Source organism: Spermophilus citellus, assembly GCF_964194105.1.
Source record: "Spermophilus citellus genome assembly, chromosome: 17".
NCBI lineage: Eukaryota > Metazoa > Chordata > Mammalia > Rodentia > Sciuridae > Spermophilus > Spermophilus citellus.
The window spans coordinates 78052190-78073927 of NC_138199.1; the positions used below are offsets into that span (position 1 = coordinate 78052190).

Here is a 21738-nt window from a genome sequence, read left to right on the forward strand (position 1 = left end):
AGGAGAGACTGACAGATCTGCAGCCCTCTAGTAGGCTGGTGGAGAGGAGAGACTGACAGATCAGCAGCCCTCTAGTAGGCTGGTGGAGAGGAGAGACTGACAGATCAGCAGCCCTCTAGTAGGCTGGTGGAGAGGAGAGACTGACAGATCAGCAGCCCTCTAGTAGGCTGGTGGAGAGGAGAGACTGACAGATCTGCAGCCCTCTAGTAGGCTGGTGGAGAGGAGAGACTGACAGATCAGCAGCCCTCTAGTAGGCTGGTGGAGAGGAGAGACTGACAGATCTGCAGCCCTCTAGTAGGCTGGTGGAGAGGAGAGACTGACAGATCAGCAGCCCTCTAGTAGGCTGGTGGAGAGGAGAGACTGACAGATCAGCAGCCCTCTAGTAGGCTGGTGGAGAGGAGAGACTGACAGATCTGCAGCCCTCTAGTAGGCTGGTGGAGAGGAGAGACTGACAGATCTGCAGCCCTCTAGTAGGCTGGTGGAGAGGAGAGACTGACAGATCAGCAGCCCTCTAGTAGGCTGGTGGAGAGGAGAGACTGACAGATCTGCAGCCCTCTAGTAGGCTGGTGGAGAGGAGAGACTGACAGATCAGCAGCCCTCTAGTAGGCTGGTGGAGAGGAAAGAGAAACTAGAAACCGGCATCCAGACGAGTGCGGCTGACACTCACCTCCCATGTATTCAAAGCATAACAAAGGGCCACCAAGGGCAGTCTTGTGCCTTCAAGGTAATAGCTAGGTGAAATGGACAGACACAAGTTACCAAGTGGACGTAGGAAAAACAGAAAAGGGAAAAGGGGAAGCGAACCGTGTGCCTCGGACACTTCCGCAGAGAGAAGCCCAGACTGTGCCTTAAACACCCACTCCTCTCAAAAGAGGGTGCTAAGCCAAAGAAGCCAGATACAAGCCCAGCGCCGACGGCTCCAGCCAGTGCTGTGGACTCCAGCGCCGTGGGCTCCAGCGCCGGGAACTCGGACCAGGCTGCTCCTCTGCAGACAGAGCCCACCGTGGGGGCTGCAGACAGCTACTGGCTGAGGAGCCTGGGGTGGCTGTGTGGCGGTGACAGGCCACACAGCTGTGCAGTTGGAGTGGGCACGTCCACTACCTCCGAGTCACTCTCAGCGAAGCTGACCTTACAAACTACAGAGAACAGCACCCGGTGGGAAGCTGGAGGGGACCCCAGGACCTTAACCACACGCCAAGGACACAGGCAAGGCCCGCACAGAACCCCGGGGCTCAGGCCTGCTCGGCTCTGCTGCTGGAGGAGGCCCCCGCGTGGCCCTGGGAACGCCCTGCCACCCTCCGCGCCCCCTCATACCACGCTGTTTTCTGCTTTCTCATTTCTCCTCGAAGAGGGCCAGGCCAGGACTGGTCTGTGCAGCTGGACTCCTCAGGACCGGGGTGGTTCCTGCCTGCAGCAGGTGCTCACAGCAATGGCTGCCCTGGGGACATTACCTGGCCACATCCTGCTGGCGTCGGGCCAACTGTGCCTTGAGCTTCACCTCCTCTTCCCGCAGTGTCTGAACCTGAAGGTCTTTGGCGGTGGCCTCCTTGGACATCTGAGTGACCTGGGCGTCCCAGCTGGCTTTGAGAGCAGCTGTGTCTTCACGGAGCCTGCACGGAAGGTCCGGGGATGCGGTGTGCTTGCCACTTGTCCCCCTCCACCCCTCGACACCTCTGCACATCAGCTTTTCAGGAACACCAGAGCCCATGTCCCCAGCTGGACCCAGGTGACGGTTCTACCCAGAAGGACTGCCAGCCAGCCCAGCTACCAGATATCGCTGAACATAGTACCTAGGGATGTGTCCTGCAAGGCCACCCGCTGGAGGTGGCCCTGTCAAGCCACCGCATCTCTGCAGCCGTAGCTATGCCCAGCACAGCAGCTCACACACAAGGACATGCGACACACGATTCCAGACTGAGCCTAAGACGAGGCTCCACAGGACAGCAGAGTGCCTCTGGGGGGACACTGAGACAGGACCAGTTTCCCAAGAAAAACACGGGAGACACCTGGAGATACTAACAGGGGCCACGGCCACTAACCCCACAAGCAGCACTATCCCTTGCTCGGTGGCAGACCCTCCTATGGAAGACCACCTGACCAACCACTGGGTCGCACAGTGGCACCTGTTCACCTCACCCTGGAACAGACCTCCGGGTACCTGCACTGATGAGAGGCTGACTGTGGCGGTTACAAGCACAGAGGCCACCGCTGGTCATAAGGGGCCAGCCAAAAAACCTGGCATGGGAGGAGTGTTTCAAGCTGGGTCTTGTCTAGGGCAACTTGGGGCCCGGACTTCAGGGGCACCAGGAAGAGTCCTGTGGAGGCACCAGCATATCTGGCTCCTAGGCACCTGGCTACGAGCCCTCTGTGCTGGGACAGGGCTGCACCTCTAGGCAATGGCCTGCACTTCCAGATCAGCACAAGCACAGCCAGGAACCGTGTCTGCCCGGGCCCCCGTGCACAGCCACCTGCTCCCAGCTCAGGCAGGAGTCATCACAGGAGGACACCAACAGGTGCCATGAAGCAGAAAGCTCACTCCCAGCCATGGGCTTCCACCTTGATACCACAGAGTGCTGTGATCCCAACTGCAAACCAGCAGAACTGCTGACACAGGGGACGACTAAGAACAAGTCACTGCGTGATTCGGACTTACACTCCAGAAAACTTGTCTGAGTCAGAACCAAACTCCCTAGAGAAAAGGGGGAAGACCCGTTCAGAACCTGGGAATCTGTTGGAACTCCTTTCCAGAATAGCCTCCCTCTGGGTAGTCGTGGCCCTCAACAACAAACCAAGAGAGTCAAGAGCCTTCTGAGGCCTCATGGGGAGGCTGAGACCCTGCACCACTGGGAAGGGCCTGCAGCCACCAACCAGCCCGTGTCTGGGAGCACACAGCATAGTCCCACGTTGCTGAGTTCAGTGCCAGGCGTCCCCCCGACTGCTGCTTGAACTTGACTGGGGACAGGGAGAGGCACACCCGGGGAGGTTCTCCTGCACAGCCCCCACCCTGCGTCTCACAGTCCCCAGAGGCATCTCCCTCTCAGCTAGGAAGACAGCTGAGCAGAGAATGCTCGGCACAAAAGGGGGGTCCCAAGAGGTTCTAAGCATCAGCAAATGCCTTATGGGTCCTCAATGTCTCTGTGAACATGGTGTCCCAGGGTCACCGCAATGGCTTCCTTGGAGACACCTCTCCCTGGAAACTGGGCACAACTGGACAGAGCTGCTAACCTGCCACGGCTTGGCTTGAATATCAGAAAGGAACTGGACTCAGTGAAAACAATGTGCGTGCTGGTGGGAAGAAGACAGCCCTGTGGAAACTGAAAGGGGTGACTCCAAAGGTAAGCGCAGGGTCACACGAGCCGCAGCTGCACACCTGGGCAGAGTCCCAGAAAGACTCAGAGCTAAAGGTGGAAAGAACCCACAGGTTAATCAACAGGTGGATGAAACGTGGTGCTGCAATACGGAGGCAAGCCCGCCTTACTGACCACGAGCTGTAACCCTCAAGTCATTAAGATGGTTTATGTTGTATGTCTATTTTTTTTTTTTTTTAATACTGGGGATTGAACCCAGGGGTGCTCTACCACTGAGCCATATCCACAGCCTTTTTTGAGTCCAGGTATCACCAAGTTACCCAGGCCAACCTCAAACAAACTCTCTTTTTTTTAATACCTTTATTCTATTCATTATTTTTATGTGGTGCTGAGGATGGAACCCAGGGCCCAGGGCCTCGCACAAGCTAGGCGAGCGCTGTACCGCTGAGCCACAACTCCAGCCCCATAACCTCAAACTCTTGATCCGCTGCTTCAGCCTCCTAAGTAGCTGGGATTACAAGTGTGCACCACCACACCTGGCTTAAAATAGTAAATTTTTAAATTATTTTTTTAATTATTTATTTTTTAAAATATTTTAGTTTTTTTAGATGGATACAATATTTTTATTTTGTTTTTATGTGGTGCTGAGAATCGAACCCAGTGCCTCACTCATGCTAGGCAAGCGTGCTACCACTTGAGCCACATCCCCAGCCTGTAAATTTTCTTAAATGATAAATTTTATTGTGCATACTTTACCACAAATGATAAATGCAAACATATGCACACAGAAACTACATAAGGGAAAAAACTGAGCCCTGCACAGTGGCACGTGCCTGTCACCCCAGCAACTTAGAAGGCTGAGGCAGGAGGATTGCAAGTTCAAGGCCAGCCTCAGCAACTTAGCCAAGTCCTCAGCAACTTAGCAAGGTTGTGTCTCAAAATAAAAAAGGGCTAGGATGGGGCTGGGGTTTTAGCGCAGTGGTAGAGCGCTTGCCTAGCATGTGCGAGGCACTGGATTTGATCCTCAGCATTGCATAAAAATAAATAAATAAAATAAAGGTATTGTGTCCGTCCGTAACTAAAACTCAGTGGGGGGGAGTTTCCTGGGATGAAGCTCTGTAGTAGAGCATTCCTGGGTTCAATCCCCAGGACTGTAATCAATCAATCAATCAAACAAACAAACAGAAAATGACAGAAGAATCATTAAGAAAAATGACCTGGCAGCTACAGAAGTCACCCACCAGCTGCAGGCCCCCTCCCTCTGTGTGAGGTGGCAGGAGCCCACCCAGGAGCCCAGCACCCCAGGGCCCCAGCACCCCGTGGGTGGGGGCAGCAGCAAGCTGTAAGCTCACCTGTCAATGACAGCGTCCTTCTCCCTGGCGGCGTCAGCCTGAGTCCACTCAGCCCTGCGCAGCTGCACCTCCAGGGCGTCACCATGGGCCTGCAGCTCTAGGACCCTGGCCTCCAGTGCCCGCAGCTGCTCCGCATGTGTGCCCTTCACAGCCACCAGCATCGCGTCCCTCTCCCTGGCCAAACGGTCAAGCTCCTCGTGCCTGAACCACAGGGAAGGGCCCACTGTGTGTCACCCAGAGCTGCACTCAGCAGCCGTCCCCAGATCACGGTCCCGGCTGCACCTTGTCCCTGAGGTGGTGACTGCTGCTGCAGGCAGCACCGCCCGCATCTTTGGGGGACATTCGTTACCACTCCTCCCACATGGCACAGACACCCTGAACGCCCCAGGTCAGAGGTGTAAAGCACAGACCTGGCTCCACCACCATAGCTCCGGGGACCACTGAGGGCAAAGCGGTGCCCAGCGGCTCAGTGGCCCTGAGAGTCCGTCGTTATGAAAGCCGGCTTTCCTAACAGGCTGCAAGCTCCGTCGGGCGATTTGGAGCCCCCTCCACATTACCCCAAATGCCATAAAGGCACTGGCGAGGGGCGGCCTGCAGTGCAGGCCTGGCAGGACCCTGTGTCCCAGCAAGGACATGCTTTGCCAGTTTGCCGACTGGGGATATATTCCCTACTCTGAGACCCAGTCTGCCAGTCTGAGGTCAGCGATGGCATAATTCCTGAGGAGGCAAAGGCACTCCGTCTCCCCAGAGCTCCGCTGGTGCCCTCGGGCACAGGCTTTGGCCCTCCCACCCCACCAGCCCCTGGGCATTCCAGGTGCCTCCCAGCAGAGCAGCAGCAGCAGCAGCAGCAGCAGCATGGGGGGGCTTCTCACACAATCTCCTAACTGGTCAGTGAAGGGTCCTGCTAACCCTTGGTGAGCAGGTCCCCACCTGCTCTCTGCAGTCACCAAGGTGAGGAGCCCCTCAACTCATCAGCAGACGGGTCGTCTGCAACCATTCTTGCTGGAGGTCACTAGGTGCTGGTGCATAACCTGGAAGGAGGTGGGACCCACTCAGCTCTGCCAGCCCGGCAGGGACAAGGCCTCAGCCAGGCACGCAGGCTGGCTGGGGAGTCCACGCACCTCAGTAGGAGGGGCTCCCACGGTGCTGTGCATCCCACTTAGTAGTTGCTGATCTTATGGTGAACGGTGTTGTCTTGTGGACTGCAGACTAATAACTATACCTTAATTTAGAAACCCTTCACAAGGTCAGCACCTTGTGACCCCAGCAAGTGTGAGTTTTAGTTTAAATATTGTTAGGGTGATTGATTACAAATTTTTACCAGCATAAAAAATATATTCAAGTAATTCCTATGAGGATTGGGAGCAGGGGTCCAAGGATTGGGAGCAGGGGTCCAAGGATGAAGGGCATGGTGTAGGGTGCAAGAGGAAAGCCGTGGCAGGTGGCAGGTCACCGTGTGTTTAGATGTCCCTAGGTGCATTTGGAAGAGTAACCAAACAAGGTTCCTTCCTTTATTGTGGTTCTGGAGGCTGAAATCAGGGCCTCACAGGTGCTAGGCAGGCGCTCCACCACTGAGCTTGCACCCCATCCTTTTCCAACAGGCATGGCCACAGTGACCTGTTCCCTTTTACAATTTTGAGATATTGGGGCTGGGGATACAGCTCAGTTGGTAGAGTGCTTGCCTTGTATGCACAAGGCCCTGGGTTTAATCCCCAGCACCACGAAACAAACAAAAAAAAAAAAAAAGAAAAGAAAAAAAAAGGTCATCTGTAGCTATAAACTAAAACATTTCCAGGTTTCAAAAGCTAACTTTTAACTGAGGCTTTCAAAGTGTTTTTGAAGTGTGGAAGTGTTTTGAAGTGTTTCCAGTGCTGGGGATCAAGCCCTGGACCTCCAGCGTGCTCAGGGCATCTCTACGCTGAGCCAGGCCCCAGCAGCCACTCCACGGGGGGCACGTGCTCTGCTGTGGCCTGCTCCGGGAGGACTGGCTCAGCTGGCTCAGCTGTGTGACCTGGGCTCCGACACGAAGAGAGGCTCACTTCCTCTTGAATGTCTCCTCTTCTTTCTTCCTGGTCAGCTGCACAGAGTGAAGCTTATCCTCCAAGTCCTTTATCCTAAACAGAGGTGACAGCAGAAGAACAGGTAAGGAGCTAGCAGGACCTGGCCTGGAGCCAGCGAAGAGGGCAGACCCAGGGGTCCAGCCCAGCAGGCACGCTGGCCGGGAGGAGGAGGGCCACCCACCGGGCGTCCTTCAGGGCTTCCACTTCCCGCAGCTCCCAGGCGCGGCCCTGCAGCTGCTTCTCCAGCTCGGCGTTGGCCGTCTCTGCTCTCTGCAGACACTCTGCTGCCTGGGCCCCAGCTTCCTTTAGAGCCTCCAGCTCTTTGCTCAGTAGTTTAACCTGAGGAAGACTTCACAAGTTCAGAGGCGGGCAGCTGGACAGGAGGACGAAGGACTGCACTCTCCCCAGTGCTGCGTGGACGTGCTAACTGCCACCTGGACGTTTCAGAGCAGTGAACGCAGCGGGCCTGAAGGTCCCCACCACTGGGAGGCAACAGGGCCTGAGGTGGAGACGCGCCAACCTCCCTGTGTGACCACACACATCACACTATACCGTGTGTCAACAAAACATGGGAACACTCAAAAGGAGGATGCAACTGGCATAAACCGAGACTCCAGAGGTAAACTGCTGCTTCACCAGGAGAGAGCAGCAGCAAACAGGAAGAAGGTCCTCAGGCCGTCCCGACGAGAATACAGAGACACCCAGGACCTCTGAGGGCCCCCTCCCCGGCCCACCTGCAACTGACCAACTAAAACTACTCATCTCTCAACACAAAACTTGATTATCATTCAAATACTGAAATTGAACACAGAGCAAGGGAAGTCAGTGCAGGTCACAGACCACCCTCTGAGCCCTTCTGGGTGCTGCTCAGATGAGCCCTGGCCTCCCTGCCACCTGTACAAGACGAGTGTGAGGGCAGCTGTTGGGCCAGGGTGGCTGCCAGGCCGGGGCAGCAGTATCCACATAGGGCAACCCTCTTATGTGGCAGGTACTTGAGGTGTGCTACCTTATGCAGCAGACAGAGCTGAGAGCAGGCACCTCAGGGTCCTCACCTGTGTGCCCGGCCCATCACAGCACACAGGACATCCACACGGCCTACCTATTCTCTCTTTAGGCTTAGAGATCCCCAAAGCAGCCTCATGAGGATCCTGGTGTGGCAGCCCTGGCCTCAAGCCCCAGACAGCTCTGGGCTCTGGCTGAGAACTTGGTACTAAGCCCCGGGGTGGGAGTGGGGGTCTGGGAGACTTGGGGATAGGCCCTGTGCCAGAGCAGCAGGGGCCAGGCCAAGAGCCACCTACTGTTCCCCCAGCAGGGGCCCTCAAGCTGGCCCTTGTGTTCACTCCTCGAAGTGAGCTGTGTCCTGGCACTGTCCGGGGTGCTTAGTCTGTGTGCACACAGTGGCGGCCGCACTCTGCCCCCCAGCAAGGCTATGGCTCCAGCTGGGCCATGCGTCAGTTGCTAGCTCCAGGCAGGCCCTGACCCCCTGAGCCTTGGCTTCCAAGGCTTGCTGTAAAGTGGGGAGACCCCCACCAGCCCACGTGGAGAAGGCCAACAGCAGAGCAGGCTGCAGGAGGCTGGGAGTTGACAATGGAGGGAGGGCACCCTCTCAAGGCTTCAGGTGGCTGGACTGAGATGGAGAGGCTGACTGAGGCGGCACCACAGAGCCTGCTGCAGTCTTTGAGTGAGCTGTCTGGCTAGCAGGGCAGAAGTCGCCCTGCTGATGAGGACGGCTTTCCCAGCCAGAGGCGCAGTACCTTGAGCTCATGGGACAAGACCACACTGCTCATGCCATCAGCCTGCAGTCGGAACTCGTGCTCCCTCTTCTGCATTTCAGATTCGAATTCTAGCAGCAGTTCCTGAAACAAAAAGGACTCACGCTGAGAGGACAGCGGGGCCAGCACATCTAGGTCAGGGTAGGTGGACACAGCCGTCAGCTGCCACTGAGAAGTCAGGGGCCCATGGGGGAGCACTGGTGGGCCATGGCCACCGCATGGACCTCCTGCCACAGTGCACCGGGACACAAGTGTTTGCACAAACAACTCAAAGGCCAGCGCCGGGAGGGTCTACAGTCCGAATGTGGCCTGCCCCCACTCACCCATGTGCCGGAAGCCTGAGCCCCCCGGCGGCAGCCCTGGGGAGGCCTCTGGATGATCAGTGCCCGGGGCCCTCAGAGCGCTGCTGCCGCTCTCACAGGCAGGGACTGGCTCCTACAGGTCCTTCGTAAAGTCAAGCCTGGCCTGCCCTGGTCTCTCGCTTCCCGGTCGACCCACATGCCCCTTCTGCTCATGTCCCCTGTTCGTTTTGCCAACATGTTGTGACCAGCCAGAGGGTCTTCTCCAGATGCCAGTGTCAGGCTGTGGAGCCTCCAGCCACGTAAGTCATGAGCCAAGGGAACCTCATCTCCTCACACAGCACCCAGCACCAGGCACCCTTAGAGCGTCAGAGCAGGGACTTAGACACTGTGACATGGCTGCTCTGCCCTTTCGCTGGGTTCTGCTCAGCGCAGAGGGAAGGCACTGGGTGTAGATGGAGCACTAGCTGCTCAGGGACTGAGAAGGAGAGCACAGGGACCCTCCAGGGCCTGCCCACCGGAGCCCTTCCTGAGGACCTCCCACTCCTACCAAACTCAGTGCCCTGGAGGGAGGGTCCTGAGGAAGGCTGGGCCGGTCTCCTCCCACCCTGCTAAGCACCCTCTGCCCTGGCAGGCAGGATGCACATGACCACCTGGCAAGGCAGGGGCCACCCTGAGTGTACATGAGCCACGCCACGGGCAGGAGACAGACCCAGCTCCTGCCAGGGCCCACACATGGGGCCACTAGGGGGCAGGAGACCCACACCACTGTGCCTCCCTGGCCCAGACTGAACCGCAGCCAGGCTCCCCTGTGGGCCACCCAGCCCACCTCAAGCTGCTCCCGGCACGGTCCTCTCCTGGGACGCCACACCAGCCTGTCCCACCAGGCTCTGGCTCCCCCACTCAGCCCAACCTGTGCGACGTCCCCTGGTTTCCCCTGTTGGTGCACCCTGCCCTTGCAGCACGGCCCCATCCCCTGGGCCCTCCCAGCACCCCACCAGCTACTTCTGCTGCAGCCTGCTGTCCTTGAGCTGGGCGACTCACACTGCTCTGCTCAAACCAGCAGTTTCTCAGGTCATCCTCACAAAGGCCTGCGGCCTGCAGGCCTGCCTCCACCTCCGTGCTCCTGGGCTTGACCACTCCCTTCGAGGTCCCAGCTTGGAGCTCCTGCCTCCCTCCCCCCGAGCCACACTGCAGCTCTCAGGGGGCCTTTCTGATTGCCCTGTTCAGAAGTTGTGTGCCACCCCACCTTGGCACTCCTGAGCCTTCCCTGTGTCCGCACCAGACAATGCCGTTGGCCAGGCCAGGACTACTGACGCTGCAGAGGCTCAGGGGTCACCTACACTCCAGTGTCAGCCTGCTCTGTGAAAACAGGTGAGTCCAGGCACGTCCGGGGGTTCACACTCAACTCCAGAGCATGGGAGACCTCCAGGCATGTAGTTTGTGTTTAAAAACAAAAAAAAAGCTTGTTATATGAATGAATAAATCAGTAATCATCTGGTGCCTCCTCCAGTGGCTCCTCGCCTGCGACTGACCAACGGGCCAAGACTTCCTTCCTCCAGAGATGGCAGCTTGCGTGTATGACCAAGGTGACAGACCTCCCAGTACCACCACCTCACTTCAGAGTTCAGGACAAGAACCGTCATCCTCACTGGATAAATTCCACCCTGACCCACCCATGACCACACCAAGACCTTCTGAGGTCAGAGACAGCACGGCAGGCTGGCCAGCAGGGAGACCCCCACTTGATAGTGGAGACTGACGGTGGGGTGTCATCACAGACTACCCCAGAGCCACCCTGGGCTGACACCACCCGGAGAGACCCCCTGCACGTGTCAGCGCGTCCCCTTTTCCTGCTTCCAGGGACGGGCTGCCACCTCAAGGGATGGGAACTATGTAGGGGTCTGTAAGAGGCCACCAGAACGTGCCCTGCTTGGCCTAAGCGTTTCTTCTGCAGGTGGGCAGCCTGGAAAGCCAAATGCCAGGGGCCAGCGCCTGCCTGCCTGCCTGCCCGCCTGCCTGCCTGCCAGTGGGAACCAGCCCTGGATGGAGCTTCTTTGGAGGTGACCATAAGGAACCCTGTAACTCACAAGTCACAACCCGTCTTCTCTTAACCACACATTTCAGGCCTCCTACCTGAGGGCACGTGGCTCTCCAGAGCTCTCAGCCACCGTCCCCTCCCCGAAGATGCACTGGCCCATCCCCCTGGCGGCACTGTTCCAGGGCCTGCACCTCTGAACTGTGGGGGGTTGGGGGGCACGCCAAGCTGCCCCTTCCCAGGGGGAGGCTGGTCGCTGCGTCTGGCTTCCCCCACGTCCAAGGAAGAGGCAGAAGGCCTAGTGCACCTCCTCAGATCTGAGGCCACCTACTCCCCACTGGAAGTGTCACTCTGGCCCACTTACTGAGCAGCCTGAAGTCACCATTTTGAGTGAGGCCAGAGCAGGAGAAGGCTCTGAACAAGAGAGGTGGCTCTGCCACCTGGGCCTAGTGTCCAGCCCTCACACTGGGGCCTGAGGGGAGTGGCAGACACGGGTGCTGCCAGGGCTTTGGCAGCCTCTGCCTTGAGGGCTGGGGAGTGAGGCCTGCTGCCATCCACAGACAACCGCTCTCCTGTGAGAGAGCTCTTGGCTTGCTACTGGGACCACAGAGCTGAACACACGAACTGGGTTGGGGGTCACTGACCTTCAGAGCCATAAAGCTTGGCCTGTGCACTAACAGACCATCATCAAACAGAAATGGTGTCCATATGGTCAGGCCCCAGCCAGCTGAAGACACAGGGCAGTTATGGGAAGGAGCGGCCCCAATGCCCATGGCTCCCATGTCTGAGCCCTGCCTTCTCTCTCCCAGCCTGTACCCTCGGCTCAGGGGCGATTCTATCAGCACTTGACCCAGAAAAGGATGGCTTGCCCCTGGTCAAAGATGGTCTGCATGACTGAAAGTGGACAGCTGCAGCATAAGGACATCTCTGGAATGTCCGTGAAGGACAGTGGTCCAGGGGAACCCTCCAGTGGGCAGAACAAGGCTCTCTGCCTGGGAACCCTGTGCAACCCAGGTTTGCAGCGGGCAGCGGGGCAGCAGGCACTACCTGTCTCTGCAGAGCAAGCTCGCCGTCCAGTTCCTCGAGCTTCCTCTCCAGCCTCCACTTGAGATTCTCATACTGCTCCCGCTGGTGGCTGATCTCGCCATTCTTGTCACTGTGGCAAGCAGACACAGCACTGAGAGAGCACACCACACACGCTCACAGGCACGCCTGCGCACGCAGCTGGTGCTCCACATTTGCACAGGGATGCAGTGGGCAGAGGTAGCAGGACGTCTACTGCACCTGGCCAGCTGACTGCCAGCAAGAGAGGAAGCAAGACATGGAAACCCCAGACCCTCGACTTCCAGGACTCAGGCAAAGTCTTCGTCGACGGTGGCCGCACCGCCAGGCATGGTGGCCGCAGCGCCAGGCACGGTGGCTCGGGAGGCCGAGGCAGGAGCGTTATAAGCTCAAAGCCAGCCTCAGCAAAAGCGAGGCGCTAAGCAGCTCAGTGAGACCTGCCTCTAAATACAACACAAAACAGGGCTGGGGGCGTGGCTCGGGGGTCCAGTGCCCCTGAGCTCAATCCCTGGTACCAAAACCGCCCCCCCCCAAAAAAAGTAGAGGCCTAGGGACCTGCGGGACAGTGACCAGGCCTACCACTCATGCTAGTGGGACACCAGGGTGGGAAGAGCAGCGTGGGCCTGGGCCTGGAATCCCAGCTCTGGAGGGACACGCACTGAGGAGCAGAGTACTTCTACCCGTTCATTCCATTCGTTTTGGGTGTGAGAATTTGCTGAGGGCCATTACCAAGTAGGAATGACGCATCGAAATTTCCTTGCCAGCGTACCCCATGTTAAATGGACTTGCCTTGGAATTTCGCTGTTGACATTGCATGTGTGTTTGAGAAAGGTGACCCTACTTGTGGAGAGCCATTCTGACACGTGATTGGGTGACTCCCGTTAAGGGCCTGAGGCGCTCTGGCTCTGTCGGAGCTTTCCCGACCCTTTCCTACCCTTTCCTGATGAGAGAGCCCATCCGTGTGGGGGTGTGCCTGACCACTGACCCCGGGGACCCAATCACTGACCCTGACCTTGGAGTGCAGCCCCCCCTCAACCTTCATTGGATGGAATTCTCCCCTGAATCTCTTGTTCCCCAATAAAGGGCTACTCCCAGGCGTGTTCACTCTCTCTCTCTCCTGCCAGCCCAGAGTAATCCTCGCTGCCCTGCTGGGCGGCTAGAGGCGGGAACCAGGGAGGTGAGCTGTCTCAGACCTAGCAATATAAATAAGGTACTGGTTTGTGTGTTTTATTTCTATCTCTTCTAACTAACTTTATGCCTAGAACCTCATTAATGAAACCACTGCGCAGGCCGCGTGGTAGACGTACTCAAGGACGAGGGTGGATCCAGGATTAGGGTGTATCCTGCAGTTTGAGGAAGTATAGTATCCCGGTCCTTGGGTTTAGGGCGTTCCCAGTTTAAGACAATAGGGATTTTAGGGAAGTTGGAGGTTGAGGATTATTGCTGCTGGAAATAGGGCATTCCTGCTACCTGAGCTCCCTTTGAGTTCTCGTGAGATTCAGAGAGTATTTTGGGAAAAAAGCCTCGTTGAGTAGGTGAATTGGGTGGCAGCAGAACTGGGATTGCCCCAGAGCGTGTGTGGAGGCCAGTGTGAGTTCAGGAATAAAGAATTGCTGTTTGAATCTACAAAGCTGTGTGGTGGCTCGTGATTCTGTGCCAAGCCGAGACATTGGCAAGAATTAAACCGAAGGGCACTTCACCCCTGGGCCACACCCCAGCTTTTTTTTTTTTCTGTTTTTCATTCTGAGACAGGGTCTTGCTAAGTTGCCCAGGTGGCCTCAAGCCTGGGAGCCTCCTGCCTCAGCCTCCTGAGTTGCCGGGGTCACAGCGTGTGCCACCACGCCCAGCAGCTCCTTGAGTTTTGAAATTAATATATATTTCACATTAATCACAAACTTAAATGATTTATTAAAATAATATTGATCTCTAATTAGTGAATCAAATTCTAAATATTTAAACCAGATCCTGGGTAACTTCAGAGCCTCGTGAAAACCCAGAAAGAGGCCTTCCAGGCCCTGTCCTACCTGCCTTTGCGCATCATGCACTGGCCACCGAGGCCCGAGCCCTGAACCGGGGTCTCAGCTGGGGTGGGGGGGCACCGCGGGTGGAGCGGGGCTCACCTGTGGACGCGCTCCAGCTCCTGGTGGTGCTCCTGCGCCCTCCGCTGCTGCTGCTGCTGCAGCTCCTCCATGCGCCTGGCCTCTCTGGCCAGCTCCTGCTTCAGCCTGGCCACCTCCACCTTCAGCTCGCTCACCTCTGCCTGCCGGGCCTCCTCCTGCCCCCGGGCCTGGGCAAACGCAGCGTCGTAGTGCTCCAGCTCCAGGTCCCGCTCCTCCAGCACCCGCAGGTTGTAAAGGAAGTCCTCCTGCAGGCGACGCAGCTTCCCCTGGGCCTCTTCCAGCTGCTTCTGTGCATCCTGCAGAGCTGCCTCCTGCATCTGGGTGTGACGGGCCTGCAGCACCCGCCACTCCTCCTCCTTGTGGCTCAGCATCTCGCTCAGGGTCTTCTCTGAGCACAACGGCAGCATGACAGCAGCTGCAGCAAAGAGAAGGAGCAGGGCCCGCGAGCCATAAGGGACCCAGCCTTCCTTCCCCGATGCCCACTCTGCTCCCTGAGCCACGGTCAGCGCAGTCAGACGAAGCTCTGGGTCAGGTATTAGCTGTCCGATCATGCACAGGTTCTGAAGCAAGGGAGCGCTGGACTTAGACATCAAGGACCGGTCTGTCCTGCAGCCTGGGCTTCTATCCTCCCGTCCCTATAACAGGGGTGAGGCAGTAAACCCAGAAGAGGAAGAGGGAGGAAAGTTGGGAATCTCAAGGTTTGCACACCCCCGAGAGCAGGGCTCTTAGGAGCTCCACGAAGTGAGCACTTCACTTGTCTGTGGGGAAACCGGGCTGCAGCGACTCTGAGCACCAGCTCCCTGCCCGACCTGTGCTCTGTTCCTGGGGTCAAACTCGCTCCTGGGGGCCTGAGCCGCACGGTAGTGAATCTCTGTTCTTTTATTTCCTATCCAAAAAGTGGCCTGACATTTTGATAAAACAAGAAATAAAATGCTGGAAAAAATGATGCAAAGAAAGAGAAGAGGCCAGGTGTGGCGGCACACACCTGCAATCCCAGAGGCTCAGGAGGCCGAGGCAGGAGGATCGAAAGTTCCAAGTCAGCCTCAATGAGGCCCTACTTCTTTTTTCTTTTACACACATGAATAGCATATCATTTTGTTGTTGTTGTTGCTTTTAGATATACATGACACTTAAGTGTAGTGAGACACTATATCTAAATAAAAAATTTTAAAAGGGCTGGGCATGTGGCTCAGCGGCTAAGTGCCCCGGGTTCAATCCCTGGTACCAAAAAAATAAAATAAAAAGGTACATGCTATAGAAGTCCATTTTGTTTTTGTGACAAGGTCTTGCTAGGTTACCTGGCCTAGCAGGTAACATCTGATTTTTTAAAATACTAGATTCAACAACATAAAACTATTTTGCCAAACTGCTACCAAGTCTCTAAAACCCTCTTCCTCTCGTCTCTGTACCTGCCAAGGACCTGCTACCACATTCACCCTGAGGGCCTGCTCCTTGGCAGGGCACCTGGAGACTCGCCCGCACCCAACAGACAGGAGTGGCTTCTGACACACCAGCTGCTGAGCGTGGGACTTCCTGGTTTGACTCCCATAGCTGGCCTGAGGCCACTTACAGGAAAGGACCCAGGACCCAGGTCCTCAGCACCCCACCTGGGTACCATGGCTGGGTGTGCAGGCAGGGTGCAGAGCTCTGGTGCACACAGCGGTGACAGCGCCTGATTTGATGGACCTCTCACTGCAGAAGGGCCAGCAGAGGAAGGTGACTGGCAGTCTCAAAGAGTGCGAGAGCCAGCTTCTTGAAAAACCCTGCCTCGGGTCATCTCAGCTAAGTGATGCAGGGCATATTCACAGAAGCCTTCCTGGTCAGGCGGGGCGGCGAGCCAGAGGCGCACAGGAGAGTGGGAGAGCCTGGCAACCCAGGCCAGTGCCTCCCGCTGCCCGGGGCGAGTAAAGCTGGCATTCAGACACAGACCCCACGGGGCTGGGGCTGGGGTGGAGCGCTCGCCTGGCATGTGTGAGGCACTGGGTTCGAGCCTCAGCTCCGCATGTAGATAAACGAATAGAATCAAGGTCCATCCATCTGAAAGAAATTAAAATCAACAGACAGACAGCCAGCCACCAGGGAACCTCAGGGTGGTGTGTGTGGACACGGACTCCAGCACTCTCAGGCCAGAAGGGACCTGGAAATCAGCACAAACACGATGTTTAGAGACACGGAGTTCGTTTCACCCTGAGGTCACAGGTAACAAGAACAGACAACAAAGATCAGCAACACATCTGGCTGCGGCCGGTTTTTTAAAATACTAGATTCAACAACATAAAACTATTTTGCCAAACTGCTACCAAGTCTCTAAAACCCTCTTCCTCTCGTCTCTGTACCTGCCAAGGACCTGCTACCACATTCACCCTGAGGGCCTGAGGGTGGCAGGGCACCTGGAGACGCGCCCGCACCCACCGTCAGGATTGATCAAACAAGGGCTTTATCAATTTCACCAAGGAAATGGGGGTGCCCGTGGACAGTGGAACGCCTGGGCTCCTCCGAGCTCAGCACCAGTGTGTAGGGCGGCAAGTCAGAAAGGGAACATCTGGCGGAGACCCAGGAGCTGGAAAGCCACGCGATATCAGGTGTCCAGTAACACACCCTCTGAAGGCCGCTGCAGACCACCTCCTGCCCTCCTGCACCTGTCATGAGAAAGAAGAAGGGCAACTCTCCACAACGCGTTCAGAACTGGAGACTTTGTGGAGGTCCCCCTTGTAACCGAAGAGCCACAGAGGGCAGCTGAACAGCTTTCCCTGGAGAGGACATAGTAAGAGAGGATTTAGGGCTTTGAGCCCGGGGTCCCTGCAGTGACAGCTCAACCTGGGTGGCAGCAGTGGAGTGGTCAGGGATGTGGGGGCTGCACAGCATCCTCACTGTCCTCCTAGACAGGGGTCCCTGGCACCCGGGTGGCAGACAGGACAGTTTCTCACGACTGGTACTAGTGGCGCCCAACCTTCAGGGGTCCTGAGCAGAGAGCCCTGTCTGGACACACACCCAGCTGCACTGTCTTCTGGTGTGCGCACAGGGGCCTGCAGGGCCTGCAAGTGCTTCCAGTCCAGGGGAGGACAGGCACGGGCACTTCCGGCCTGGTGGGATGTGGACAGGGTGTCGGTGTGGGAGCAAAACGAGGGCCCAGCCCATCTAGGGCCCCTCTGCAGGAGAGAGAGCCAGCTGTGCAGAGGAGAGGGCACAGGGCCCAGGAAGACTGAGTGCGGGCGACATGGACCGTGAGGAGGGCGGAGGGGCCGCAGACACACAGGCCCCCCAGAAGGCACAGGTCAGCAGGCCGTGATCACCAGAGGTGCCGGAGCGCCTCAGGGGTCTAGAGAGGTACTTTCCCACCCAGGCTGGGCAGCTGGGGCAGCTCTCACTCACAGGCACAGCCCACAGCTGTCACATCACAGCAGCCTCCCTGGGCTGCAGAGCTGCCAGACACCCACCCAGCGCAGCTCCTAGGACCCTACCAACCCCCTGAGCACCACCCACCCTACGCCTTCCTCCGCCTCTCAGTTCCCCTGGCCTGTCCAAGGGCTTGGTCATCCTGCTGAACTTACCACGCCCACACCTCAGCCCCCACTCTTCTTGCACAGACCTGAATGGGCCATTCACCTTTTTGTGGCTACCAAAGGGATCTTTTTAAAACACACCTGCCCAGGGCTTCCCACCCACCCCGGGGCTCTGCCCGCACTACCACACTCCCTCAGAGCCTAGGCAGAGCCAGGACAGCCCCCACTGCATCTGAGCTGCAGCTGCCCTCAGCCGCATGGCCGCTGCCTCACTGGGACCCTGGCCTTCCAACCCGGACCAGTGTAGCCAGCAGCCCTGGCTGGCCAGTCTGCCCACTCCGCCTGGTGACAGTTCTGCGGAGCACGTGTGCAGGGCCAGTGCAGGAGTCCAGCAGCACAGGCACAGGAGGGGGTAGATCGCAGTCCCCCGAGTCATCTCACAGCACCACGACTCAGATTGAGGCCTCACCTCCTAAGGACCACCCGAGGCGCCCTGTCTTGGGCCAGGCTCCTGTCAGGCTCCTCAATTCAACCTCATTGGCCACCCACAGAAGCCACTCCTCCAGTATGGACACCAGGTCATGGTACCCCGTGCTGCTGGGCCTCTGCCAAGGCTCCTGGCTATCTTCTAACCAAATCCAATCTCCTTGGTACAGCATACAAAGACCCGAGGGCAGTCCTGCCTGCCTGGTCAGCTCTGCTGCCAGCAAGCCCAGGGCTTACATTTTTATTCTGTACACAGGTTGCTCTGGCTAAAAGGCCCTGGGTCCCCTTACTGGGGAGACTCCTTCCCATGGGGTCTCCTCAACTCACTGGGGCCAGGCCAAGTCGGCAGCAGTGGCCCCATTCTTCCCTCTGCCCTGTGTGGTCTCCAGGACTCTGTGACCCACACAGAGGAGCAGCTCAATAAGTACCGCCAGGGACTGGCCTGGGGCTCAGTGGTAGAGCGCTCGCCTGGCATGTGTGAGGCACTGGGTTCGATCCTCAGCACCACCTATAAATAAATTAAGGTCTATCAACAACTAATAAAATATTTAAAAAAAATAAGTACTGCCAGTGGCATCATCTTGCCCTGGGCGTCTGCAGGCCACAGGAGAGTGCAATCCACCGGTGAGAAGCCAGCTTCTGCCAGCCCCATCAACCAGCTGCCCTGGACCCCAAGCTCAGGGCCCAAGTGCAAGAAGCCGATGTGCAGTGCTTCTTCCTCCTGACCCATCAGACAGCCTGCCCTGCTTCTGTGCAGACGTCTCCAAAGGACAGCCCTAGGCCCAGGCTGAAATGAACTGGCTTCAAACAGCACCCATTCAGTTTGGATCCAATCTGTCAACCAACCAGCAGATGTTCCCAGAACGCACTTGGTTTTCAATAGGGACTACACAGAGTTTCTCCAGAGACGGGGAACCCCTGTCAACTGGACTTCACCTGCTCTTAGGACCAGTGGGGTCAGAGGCAGACACACAGCACCTGCATCTCATCGCTGTGGTTTTTCTCATTTTTAAAACACTAAGCCTTTTTCTTTCTGTACTGATTGAATCCAGAAGTGCTCGACCACTGAGCTACATCCCCAATCCTTTGAAAATCTTATTACATTTTGAGACAGGGCCTTACTAAGTTGCACAGGCTGGCCTGGAACTTGCGAACCTCCAGAGCGCCCGGCCTAAAACAAATGTGCTTCTGAACCCTCTTTAATTCAATTGGAATGTTGTAAGTATTCCTGTTGAGTCTGAAAAGCTCTTAGAAATTTCTGGCTTTAGGAAGATGGAAATAATTCTTTGTGAAAACCATGACTTCTCACACATGGGAAACTTGCAGGCCCCAAAATGATGTGTAGGCCACAGAGGCCCCAATTGAAAGATAAGCCTCCTCAGCAAATACAGCAAAGAAAATCTCAGTCCAGTCACCCCTCGGCTGGCACATGCCCTAGCATCAAGATGATGCCACTGACAGTGGAGTGGCCTGAGCGATGGCCCCAGAACTCTCCAACCCCAGGGAGGTCCCTGGCAGGGCCAGGTGGGCTGTCCCTGCGCCTGGAGTTCCATCAGAGGCCAGGAGAGCCAACGCAGCACATGGGAGCAACACAGGAAGAGGCTTGGTGGTTGGCTCTTCCAGGTAGCAAGAGTCTACGGGATAGCGCCATGTAAGTCATCACGGGGCCAAATCACCACCAGGGCAGGGAGTGGGACCCAGGGCCGAGCACCTCTTCTATTTATTTTTGCAGCACTAGAGATGAAATCCAGGGCCTTACCTTTGCTCTACCAATGAGCTACATCCCCAGCCTTTTTAAAAAAATTTATTTGGAGACAAGGTGTTGCTAAGTCACCAAGGATGGCTTTGAACTCAAGATCCTCCAAGCTGCTGGGACTGCAGGTGCGACCACCATACCTGGCTGCCAAGTGCCTCTTGACAATTGGCACCGTGCTCATTATGGAGGAATTGGAAGGCCGCAGAGGCTGCCATGATGAAGGCTGGGTCCCAGTGCAGCAGTGTTCAGAGGTGGGGATTTGGGAGGTACTGGATCATGAGGCTCTGATCACTGGATTAATCCACCGATGGATTCATAGATCAATAGGCTGCTGGGAGGTGGAAGAAACTGGGAAGTAGGGTCCAGTTGGAGGAATTAGGTCCCTGGGGCTGAGGATGTGCCCTTCAGGGGGATACTTGGGTCCCAGTCCCTTCCTCTCCCTCTCTGCTTTCGGGCAACCATGAGATGGGCATCTCTGCTCCGCCACATGCTCCTTCTGTGGGTTCTGCCTCACCACGGTGGAGCCGGTCAACCAGCACCGACACCACTGAAACCACCAACACTAACAGTTCCTCCTCTGATTTCTCTCACGTATTCCGTCACAATAATGAAAAGCGAACATGATTCTTGAGAGGAGAGGGTTCAAGGCAAAGAGTGAGTCCCAGGTTTATCTGGAAAGGAGCTGTCTGGGAGATCAAGACCATTCCCAGTACAATGTGCTGGTAGGACCTGCCTTGCTTGGTGCTGCCCCCATCTCTCCAGCAAACTCACTGCAGCTACCGCACCTGGTTAAAGGGAGGAACTTTCAATCCTCTGGTCCTTTTACAAGACTACCAGACCACCAGTCAGAGGCACCTAGCCTGCCCGAACTGCAGATTTAAAAGAGAACTAATCACCCTCTGTTCAGCTGGCTGAGAGTGTGCAGCAGTTTTCTTGGGATAAACATTTTGATAAGTGCTTATTTAAGAAGTACTGCATGGGGCTGGGGTTGTGGCTCAGTGGTAGAGTGCTTGCCTAGCACGTGTGAGGCCCTGGGTCTGATCTTTAGCACTACATAAAAATAAATAAAATAAAAGGTATTGTGCCCAACTACAATTAAAAAAAGAAAAAAGAAAGAAAAGAAACACTCCATGAACCCAAAAAAACATATGCAGTTGCAGATTCTAAAGTTTAAACAGGAGGGTAATTTGCAAGGTTACAGTGAGCCACTAGAAGCTTATGAATAAGCAGTCGGGCAGACACCAGGGCAGCGGTCTCCTTCTACATCCTGCCTCTGAAGAACTGCAGCTCAGACACATTTGACTCTCCACTCAGCCACCAACAAGAAAAGTTGCCCACCTCCAATGCAGAAGGGCCCAAATCTATCTCAAGTGAGGGATGTTGTTGACTTGTTGTCCTGGGAATGCACCCAACGACCTTCAATAATAGCATCTTATAAGACTTGAAGGCAGTCAGGTGTGGCTCGCTCTGTCTGCTGGGGACAGGGAACCCACAACTGGCACTTAGAATCCAACATGGGCTGCATGAACTGGTCAGTGCAGCTACTGTTTAATTGGGTACGCAGAACAAAACTCATGAACCTGCGACCCAAACGTTTTTTTTTTTTTTTTTTTTTTTTTTGCCAATGTGTAGCCACAACCCTTTTTAAAACCTGAAATGAGGGCTGGGATTGTGGCTCAGTGGTAACGCACTTGCCTAGCATGGGTGACGCACTGGGTTCGATTCTCAGCACCACATATAAATAAATAAAAAATAAAATAAAGGTCCATCAACAACTAAAAAATATTTAATAAATAAATAAATAAATAAATAGAACCTGAAATGAGGGACTAGCAGTAAATGAATCTTCACTCTATCACTGCACCTACTAGAGGAGAATTACCACCCCATGTGAGGGGCATGCTGCACGGTTTTCTTTGAATCTATATTTGCCAGAAAAGAAAAAGTGAGTAAATGAGAAATAAAATGAAAAAGAAGTTGTA

At 56.0% G+C, this 21738-nt stretch overlaps 1 protein-coding gene across 3 annotated transcripts in view; it reads right to left on the reverse strand.

The window, feature by feature from the left end:
* CCDC57 (coiled-coil domain containing 57) overlaps nt 1-21738 on the reverse strand; it is a 96341-nt gene that overhangs the window by 72407 nt on the left and 2196 nt on the right. For all 3 annotated transcript variants that reach the window (XM_081270690.1, XM_081270691.1, XM_081270692.1), the window contains exons 2-8: nt 14012-14426; nt 11877-11985; nt 8475-8576; nt 6902-7059; nt 6700-6774; nt 4661-4861; nt 1452-1610 (exon numbers count right to left, since the gene is read on the reverse strand). In XM_081270690.1, coding sequence (XP_081126816.1) covers nt 1452-1610; nt 4661-4861; nt 6700-6774; nt 6902-7059; nt 8475-8576; nt 11877-11985; nt 14012-14418 — 1211 coding nt within the window. In that variant the 5' untranslated portion in view covers nt 14419-14426. The remainder of the gene's footprint in view (nt 1-1451; nt 1611-4660; nt 4862-6699; nt 6775-6901; nt 7060-8474; nt 8577-11876; nt 11986-14011; nt 14427-21738) is intronic.